We start from the raw sequence: 10,319 nt of genomic DNA, 5'->3' as shown, positions 1-10,319 counted from the left end.
AAATATTTCTTATATTTTTATAATTAATCTATAATTACATATTACTTAAATTATTTTTTCATGGTTCATTCATGATCGATACACTGACCCAATAACAGAAGAAGTAATCCGATTGAGATTTAAAAACATTGGTTTCTACGTTTTTGCATTTGCGCTTTCACTGATTACCAGTATTAGTATCATATTTTTTTTGGTATGAATGTTGAATTGTTGAGTATCATATGTTACAGAATGGAAAAGTATTTATTTTTATACATTTACGTTTATAACAATATGGAATATAGTTCTCTTTAAAAATTGTTCCAAGAATCAAACGCTCTTCCCCAGACTTAAGAACAATTTTCTATTCAATTATTGGAGGATTGTGGGGTGGCGAAAGATCAGTAGTGATACCGTCACGGCCATGTGCGGTTCCTAAGAATCACACACAGATATGTTGCTTAGATCGAACGGTAACGAAGATGCCGGTGACAAAGGCACCGGTGACTCTAGCAGATATCTTTATAAAGGGATTTAGTAATGAACTGTTTATTGGAGTTGACTTTTTATTATTGATCTTTTTGGGTTCAATGCATAACAATCTCTTTTCTGTATAAACACACACACATATAAATATAACTTAAGCTCGAGCATTAACCAAACCTTTCATACATCCCTCTATCTTTCTTTTCTTTCAGAACCACAGATTCGAGAACTAGTCTTGGCTCAGTGCTAACGTACGCATCCATATGTGTCTGTCGTCTTTGCTTTTTATATGATTCGGTTTCTGATTTTGGTTTTTTGAAGTGGCTATCTTCGTTCATATTCTTCTTCTTACGTAGTAACAGCTTTATAAAAATCCTTACAAGCATGTAAATTAACGTCCCAGATCCATTTTCTTCTCCTTCAGAAAAAAAAAAGAAAATTTTAATCGGTAGATAAGTTTGATTCATTGGTGTCCCTGGTTTTAATTTTTGTTTGGTGAAACTAGTCCTGGCAAAGTTTGAAGCAGAAGTGTAAACCCAAATTTATAAAAACCTCAAATCATGTAAATTTCGTCTCTTGAAATTTATCTCACTAGCTCCTACAAAAAAAGAAAAAAAGAAGAAGTATTTTCTTCAAAACAAAATACAAAAAGAATACCGGAAAAGGTAAGGATGTCTCCGCCAGAGGCTGAAATGGGTGCGGTGGCGGTGACGGCTCCGCCGACGCCAGGAACGCCGGGAGGACCGTTGATCACGGGGATGAGAGTTGATTCAATGTCGTTCGATCATCGGAAACCGATACCTCCATGCAAATGCTTGCCGGTGATGGGAAACCCTTGGGGTCAACACGACACGTGCTTCACCGATTTTCCCTCTCCTGGTGTCTCCCTTACTCGCAAGGTACGTGATCTTTTTTTTTTTTGTTTTAAAGAAAATATGTATCCAAATATTTTGTTCCAAAAAAAAAAAAATATATATATATATTTTGTTCCAATTATGTGAAAACTTTGGAATCCTATAGACGATGTGGAAATAATGAATAATTAGATAATGAGATCGAGACATTATTAACTTATTACAAATCTATGTAATATAGGTATACTCAGAAAGTCACAATTCGATCGTACATTTATGTTTGAATAGTTTTTGTAAGCTCTGAAAATTAAAATTCTAGTTACCAAAAGATGATATTTATTTATCCTTTTAACCTATTATTTATATTGAATAGATCATACGGGTTTACGTTACACTTTGAGGAGACTACGGGGGTGATTTACTGGGTTTTATTTTTTTACTTTAGTTTTATTTATTTTTAAATCACTAAATTTTACCAATCATGTTGTACTTTTACTTTTAAAAATTAAAGTCTACATCAAGTTTTTATTTAGTTTTACCAATCATGCTTTACCTTTATTTTTAAAGCTACAACAAAAAAAAAATAAAACAAAACTTTTTCTTAAGTATTTTTGGCAAAAACCCTACATCTTTTGTTATAGGCTGTAGAATCTGTAAATGAAAAAAAATATCTATAATATCAAATAAATTATATAATCATAATAAAAACTTTTATAAATATTTTAATTTTGAATTTGAGTGTTTTTAAATTATTAAGATATTTAAATAATATAAATATTATTTACATATCACATTTTAAATTACAATAAATTTTGATAATTTATTAAAAAATATTAATATAAATTATTTTAATAGATATAAAATAATAATTTTATATATACAACACATATTTTATATATTTTATTTTAAAATATCTACAACCTACAGTTTACAACTACAACAAATTTAACTACAACAAAAGTCTCTGCAGAAAAAGTGTACGGTAACAATACGACCGATTTATCTACAGCTAATTATCTACATCTAAATTTTTAAAGCCACAGTCGAACCAATCATCACCTATAACACGACACGAACAAGTTGTTGCAACAGAATTAAATAAAACATGCAAATAGATACAGAGTGAAATAAATGTAAAAACAGATAAATTAAAATTATTTAAAAATAAAGATAAATAATTGTATAAGTCAAAGTCATTAAATTATTCAGTGGATGCCGACTCCCGTCGTATTTCAATTTATGGATTCTATATATATGCTACAATATTGTTTTTATGAGGGAAAACTCACAAAAGAGGAAAACTTACTAGTCTTCACTGGATGGCATGGTAGGCCTGGGTACAAACGGATACTTGATAATTTTGGCATACCCGATACTTACCTTTACCTTGTCCTATACAATTATCATAAATATTGACTTGTTTTTGTACTTGATTGTACCGAGTGCTTGTTAACCAAGTACTTGCTTAGTATTTAAATACTTATAAATTACTTGGTTAGATTTGTTACTTGTTTGTTTATGTTTAGAATCTTAAAATTTAAATAAATCAACTTTTTCAAATTTATAAAAATATATAGTATGATTTTTTGCAAAAAAAAAATATATATATATTCGTAGGAAATTATATATGATCTTTAATATTATAATCAACAAAATAATTTTTGAACTATTATGTTTAATATCACTTTGATATTAAAAACATATTACTAATTTTATATAAATAATAGTTTTCTCAAATAATTATTAGTAAGCTATTAATAAATTCTTAGTTTAAAACTCGAAAAACGAGTAACAAATAGTAAGCCAGGTAGTTAAAATATTAAGATTTGGTACTTGGTTTATACTAGGGCTGGACAAATAAACCGAATCCGAAAACCCGATCTGTATCCGATCCGATCCGATAAAAATGAATCCGAACCGATCCGAACCCGACGTAAATACCGAATAGATTTTGTTCTGTGGTATTTCGGGTTATGGGTATTATCCGAACCAAACCCGAATCTAAATGGATATCCGATAGAACCCGAAACATTCAAAACCTCTAAAAGATCTTGTACCAAACATGATCTCAATTCCTAATATGTATCCAAAATACGCTAAGAAATATTAAACATCTAAAATACTTATCTATTACATGAAGGTTGGTGGTTCTATTACATGAAGGTTGATGGTTGAAGATGACCGTTGAATCTTGAAGTATTTAGATTTTAATTTTGTTTTCGTTAAACAATGTTTCTCATTTCATGAGAATTTGGTTTTCGTTTTATACTTTTATTTATTTGGTTTTCTTTTTATCAGTAAAATATGTTTACTTTTCGTTTAATTTCGAATAATCACGGTTGATGTTCCTTATTTTTGAATCGATTTTACTTAAGTTTTGGTTACAAAATAGGTACAAATCAGGTATTTTAAAACCGAAGAACCGATTTTACTCATGTTTTGGTTATAAAATAGGTAAAAATCAGGTACTTTTAAACCGAAAAACCGACTGGGACCCGAATCCGAAAGTATATTGGGTTGTACCGGTTCTTTGAAGATTTACTAACCCCGACCCGAACCCGATAGAACCCGAACCGGTCCCGAACCGAACTTTCATATAATCCGAATGGGGCTGATTTTGATAAACCTGAAAAACTGAAACCCGATTGGATAAAACTGAAACCCGATTGGGACCCCGAATGCCCAGGCCTAGTTTATACTTGCTAGTTTTTACTTTAATGTACTTGTTATTTGCCTTGATCATTGCAAGTACATAGTTTTAACTTTTAAGGGCCAAGTACCGAATAAGTATCGAGTACGAGCTGAGTATCAAACATTTGTGTCAAACCGCATATAATTGGTTTATTTAACTATCGCAAGTTTTTAAGAGGTTAAATAAACACAGAAGTTGCATACAAGATTTCACCCCACGTACAGTATCGGATCTAGTATCACCTAGGAATACTTTAGAAGAATCCTATGCTATCCAATCAATCTGATATTGCATTTTTCACCACTATGAGAACAAGATCATCCCACTACCTGGAATGAACTGGCTCTTAAACCACTAAATTTTACCACTAAAATCAGATTACATAAACGTATTCATTGCCGTCTGAAAATCCTATAATGAGAATTCTGATAATAGCACATAACCAATATTTTCTATGAGCGAAGTTTTGAGTCTGACTAAATAGCACAATTAGAGTAACAAATAGCTGAGAAAATGTTTACTTTCAGTTCAGTTTACATAGAGCCAATCAGGATGAAAGTGGTAAACATATTTTCTCTATCTTTGCTCTGGAAAATGAAATATTTCTTTTATATTTTCTGTACTTTTTATTTTTTTTTATTATTCCAGAAAATAGCATAAATTAGTGTAACAGTACAAACAATTAATTCTTTTTCTTTATTTCTTTCATGTTTACTCTAAGTTACTCTAGTTATATTGCTATCAGTTGCGTTTTTTGTCTAAAGATATCTTTAACCCCACTTCATTTTTTTTCTAAAATAGGATAAAATGGAATATTAAGTAAAAATACTTCAATCATAGGAGATGCTCTAATAATCGTATACTAGGATAAGACCTGCACCTTGCGCAGGGTGAATTTATTTGTATATATTATCTATAGTTTCTTTTATATATTTGATCATTTTATTTATATATATAAAATATTTTTTGTTGTTATTATATAATTTCTTTCCAATGGATCAGATCAATTTTTATTAAAAATAATGGAACAAAACTATAATTTATACATCATGGGTTGATCGGATTGGACATTAAACAAATTATGATACATGTCATTTTAATGTTTTTAGTCGTATACTTAAGAAAAACTTACATTTTTGTAATTTAAAGTCGTTTTAAAAAATTAAAAATATAACATATAAGAAAAAATCTAACATATAAGAAAAATATAATATATAAGGTGTCCTCATTTTTGTATTTTAAAGTCGTTTAAAAAAAATAACATATAAGGTTTCCTCATTTTTGTAATTTAAAGTCATTTTAAAAAATTCAAAATATAACATATAAGAAAAAAATCTAATTTTTTAATTATATGGTTAATGTGATTGTTTATTTTTTTTTAATACTATAAAATTAAACAAAATGAAGAAGGATGCACAAATTGTTATCAAATCTTTATTATTCATAATCATTAATTGCCATAAATATGTAAATCATATTAGGTAATTTCGTAGCATTTATTTATGGAAAAAATACACACTTTTTATATTTTAGGTTAATATAATGTTCTCTAGTGGATATTAAACAAATTATGACATAAAAGCCTTATTTTTTCTCTCGAACACATTCTTGAAAAAGTGAACAGTATTGTTTTCACAGTTGAATTATTTTGACTTTTATCTTACATATGGTTTTGAAAGCTTTCAAATCAACCATCGAACTGATACATGTCATTTTAATGTTTTTAGTCGTATACTTAAGGAAAACTTACATTTTTGTAATTTAAAGTCATTTTAAAAAATTCAAAATATAACATATAAGAAAAAATCTAACATATAAAGTTTCTTCATTTTTGTATTTTAAAGTCGTTTTAAAAAAAAATATAACATATAAGGTTTCCTCATTTTGTAATTTAAAGTCATTTTAAAAAATTCAAAATATAACATATAAGAAAAAATTTTATTTTTTTATTATATGGTTAATGTGATTGTTTATTTTTTTTAATAATATAAATTTAAACAAAAATGAAGAAGGATGCAAAAAATGTTATCAAATCTTTATTATTCATAATCATTAATTGTCATATATATGTAAATCATATTAGGTAATTGTGTAGCTTTTATTTAAGGAAAGAATATACACTTCTTATATTTTAGGTTAATATAATGTTCTCTAGTGGACATTAAACAAATTATGACATAAAAACCTTATTTTTTCAATCGAACATATTCTTGAAAAAAGTGAATAGTATTGTTTCCACAGTTAAATTATTTTGACTTTTATCTTCCATTTGGTTTTGAAAGCTTTCAAATCAACCATCGAATTGATACATGTCGTTTTAATGTTTTTAGTCGTATACTTAAGGAAAACTTACATTTTTGTAATTTAAAGTCGTTTTAAAAAAAATCAAAATATAACATATAAGAAAATTATGACATATAAGAAAAATATAACATATGAGGTGTCCTCATTTTTGTATTTTAAATTCGTTTTAAAAAAATATATATAACATATAAAGTTTCCTCATTTTTGTAATTTAAAGTCATTTAAAAAAAATTAAAATATAACATATAAGAAAAAATCTAATTTTTTTATTATATGGTTAATGTGATTGTTTAATTTTTTTTAATAATATAAATTTAAACAAAAATGAAGAAGGATGCAAAAATTGTTATCAAATCTTTATTATTCATAATCATTAATTGCCATATATATGTAAATCATATTAGGTAATTCTGTAGCTTTTATTTAAGGAAAAAATACACACTTCCTATATTTTAGATTAATATAATGTTCTCTAGTGTTATATAATTATGGAATAATGTGACACCATTAGATTAAACTATATTTTATATTAGATGTTCTAGAATTCTTTGAAATGGAATTTAGAAGGCATTTAGAGTGACACCTAGGATTTGGATTTCTTTTTAATTAATATAAAATTAAGGTTCTAATTTTTCAAATGCTTCTCAATTAATATATAGGGGATATTTTTTTGGGTACATAATCTATGATTAATGTCTTGATTGGGTGCTGGTCCAAGAGGGCAGAATATTATGGACAGCTCACACGTAATAATAGTAACCGTTGACTGTATTATGCCAGTTAATAAATAATTAAATATCAATTTTTTTTTAGAAAGATAATTAAATATCAGCTGAGATTAAAAAGGGAAAAAATGGCCATTATTTGAGATTTTGTTGAAATGACCACTAATTTTGCAATATTGAACATATGTTAATGTGATTTTTTGGGTCAAATTGTCATACATCGGAGTAGACATAATTGTGAATCAAATTAATTAGATTCAAATTATATTAAATTATATAATTTTTTTATTTAAACTTATTGACAATAATTACATTTGATTTATTATTTATATATTAGTAAAATTATTTTAACTTTATATCAAAAGTTCACTGTTTAATAGATTGTGATACTTTGCTGAAACTAGAAAATCTGGCTACTAACATGATTAGCATAGAGTGTTCGATGTTCTTCTTCTGCAGTGTACTATGTTGGCAATTTACCACCAGTTTGGGTTGAGTTGGTAACTAGTTTGTAGCAGTTTAGATTAAAAAAAAAAGACATGATAATGTATGTGACTCTTCTTTGACATAAACTTCGATACCTCAGATCGAAATATAATTACTTTGTATCAACGTCACTGGAGTATAATATACATTAGTTTTCATAGACTAAGAAAACAAATAAACGGTGTTTCAAAAAAAAAAGAAAAAAAAACAAATAAACGATAGAAAATAAACAATTTTCATTCTCAAGAAAACACTTTTGTTTTCCTTATTACACAAGAAACGTATATGATCTATCCCTCTAACGGTCTCACCTCTGTTTCCTCTACTCACTTGATAATGGCTAACTTGTATCCGTGTGTGTGATGCAGCTTGGGGCTGAGTTCGTGGGAACATTCATCGTGATATTCACCGCGACAGCCGGTCCAATCGTGAACCAGAAATACGACGGAGCTGAAACCCTAATCGGCAACGCGGCATGCGCAGGACTCGCAGTGATGATCATAATTCTCTCAACCGGTCACATATCAGGGGCTCACTTAAATCCATCACTGACTATAGCATTCGCAGCTCTACGACACTTTCCTTGGGCCCACGTACCTGCTTACATAGCAGCGCAAGTCTCAGCTTCCGTATGCGCTTCATTCGCACTCAAAGCAGTTTTCCATCCTTTCATGTCGGGAGGTGTGACTGTTCCGTCTGTTAGTGTTGGACAAGCCTTTGCTCTTGAGTTTATCATCAGTTTCATTCTCCTCTTTGTTGTTACTGCCGTTGCCACCGACACTCGTGCCGTAAGTCTCTCTTTCTCTTCTCTTATCTCTATATGGACAACATATTATATACAACTGCATTTCGGTTTAAAGGAAAGAAAGAATATATCTGTAACTCTTTTCTTACTAATGTTGGTTTTTGACTACAAGAATTCAAATTCCAAAATCTTTTACTTAAAATCAGTGTTGTAAAAAGTGTTTTAAGCACCCGCTCCTAAACGCTACATAATTGAAAACAATTTTTAAACCTTCTGAAAATTAAAATACTAATATAATATTAGAAATTTATTATTTTATAAATTATAGCTTTTAATATTATGTTATGAATTTTATGATAAAATATTATAAATTTAAGATTTACAAATTATTATATTTTATATTCGATATAGTATATTAAATTGTAAACGATTATTTCCTCTAAATAGTAATTTAGGCCTCTGATTGAACCTTATTTTTTATGTGGTGTTGGGTCATCAATTGCTCACTGCTCAGCGGTTTCTTCATTATTACTAAAAACATTCAAACTCATGGTTATATTTATAAGATAAACTATTATTATAATAGGAGACGGTCTCTAACCATTAGCTGCCAAGATGAAAATTTTGTATCCAACTTATATTTATGTTGTAAAACATCACATTTAAAGAAAACAAAAAAAAAATTGTCCGATTTCTAGACACATCTTAGAAAACTTTGCAGGTAAAGATTATTATCGGAGCCCTGTTAGTCGCTCAAGTTTAATTAGAACATGTAAACGTAATCATTAACAAAAATAGAATAAAAATCGATATATGCCTATTTAGATTAGCCAGTGATCGTCATCTAAGTAGCTAATTCTTATTGTATTCTCTTTTCTTGATTGGGTTTGATGCGTAGGTTGGAGAATTGGCTGGTATAGCTGTTGGAGCCACTGTCATGCTCAACATTCTTGTCGCAGGGTAAGTCTATCAAAGGAATTTAAGCTTCATATTTTCCAGAACCATTGAACCCTAATGTTTTTTTGTAACTTCTGAACCAAAATGTTTTCTAAAACATTTGAAAATTTTATAGGCCATCTACTGGTGCATCTATGAATCCCGTTAGGACTCTAGGACCAGCCCTTGCATCAGGAAACTATAGGTTACTTTGGGTTTATCTGGTAGCTCCTACACTTGGTGCAATATCTGGAGCAGCCGTGTACACAGGCGTCAAGCTTAACGATAACGTGACTGACCCACCGCGTCAGGTTAGAAGCTTCCGTCGTTAAGTGAGCGACTTGTCCAGAAGTCTTCTGCTTGTTACTGTTACTGTATAATTTAATAATAATGTAATGTTATGAAAAGCTTTGGAAGCTTTTGTGAAGAATAAAAGGCGATGTGACTACAAGTCCACGCTCTATGTGTGCATAGCATCGGTTTATAAATCCGATGCGACCTCGTCTCGTCATTGTCAAATTGTGTCTTGTGTGATAATACACTTCGTTTGGTGTGGGTTTCTTTGTTGGTTTGATGTTGTATGTACCTTGGTGATAAGGATGTTTTATTAATAAATTATGTTGTGTAATTTTTTTTTCAAAATATAGTTACATCATTGATTGAACAATTTTTTTTTGTCGATACTTTGTGGAGTATAGGCCTAGACGCATTTCGTGAATGAAAACTAAGAATCTTTTTGGAATTAGAGGCATGTTCGTATTCATTCAAATGTTAGATGAAGTTAAATATTATCTTAGAAAGATAATCTTTTATATAATAAAGTGCAAACTAATCAGAATTCGACATTTGGCACAAAGCTTTAAAAAATAAAATACAATACCATTTTCTCATTAAAAAAAATTATTTGATCACTGTTTCCCTTAATTTATAAGAATCTAAATCCCTAAATTTTAGTTTTTGGTTTTTAGATTTTGGGTTTTGGATTTTGGTTTTTAGATTTTGTTTTTTTTTTGTTTTCAGCTTTTAGTTTCTAGATTTTGATTTTGGTTTTTGCGTTTGATGTATTTTGTTTTTCCAAAATTAATTAATAAATTATTTTAAAATAATACAAC

The 10,319-nt window shown here is 28.8% G+C and overlaps 1 protein-coding gene across 1 annotated transcript; it reads left to right on the top strand.

The window, feature by feature from the left end:
• Positions 1–584: 584 nt before the first annotated feature.
• On the top strand, positions 585–9,835 carry LOC106388529 (probable aquaporin NIP5-1). Its single transcript, XM_013828620.3, has 4 exons — positions 585–1,364; positions 7,895–8,314; positions 9,170–9,231; positions 9,344–9,835. Exons 1-4 carry the CDS (start codon positions 1,137–1,139, stop codon positions 9,537–9,539), a joined length of 906 nt encoding a protein of 301 aa, XP_013684074.1. The 5' UTR covers positions 585–1,136; the 3' UTR covers positions 9,540–9,835.
• The last annotated feature ends 484 nt before the right edge of the window (positions 9,836–10,319 follow it).

The sequence above is a fragment of the Brassica napus genome, chromosome C3 (assembly GCF_020379485.1).
Source record: "Brassica napus cultivar Da-Ae chromosome C3, Da-Ae, whole genome shotgun sequence".
In the NCBI taxonomy this organism is placed as follows: domain Eukaryota; kingdom Viridiplantae; phylum Streptophyta; class Magnoliopsida; order Brassicales; family Brassicaceae; genus Brassica; species Brassica napus.
The sequence above is the reverse complement of the archived record's forward strand: the minus strand, read 5'-3'. Positions and strand labels throughout refer to the sequence as shown.

What these genes read in the sequence shown, in the direction of transcription:
- LOC106388529 (XM_013828620.3), top strand. Translation starts at nt 1,137, where the DNA reads ATGTCTCCGCCAGAGGCTGAAATGGGTGCGGTGGCGGTGACGGCTCCG. An exon ending in GTGTCTCCCTTACTCGCAAG is followed by an intron (nt 1,365 to 7,894) that starts GTACGTGATCTT and finishes TGTGTGATGCAG; the next exon opens with CTTGGGGCTGAGTTCGTGGG. An exon ending in CTCAACATTCTTGTCGCAGG is followed by an intron (nt 9,232 to 9,343) that starts GTAAGTCTATCA and finishes AAAATTTTATAG; the next exon opens with GCCATCTACTGGTGCATCTA.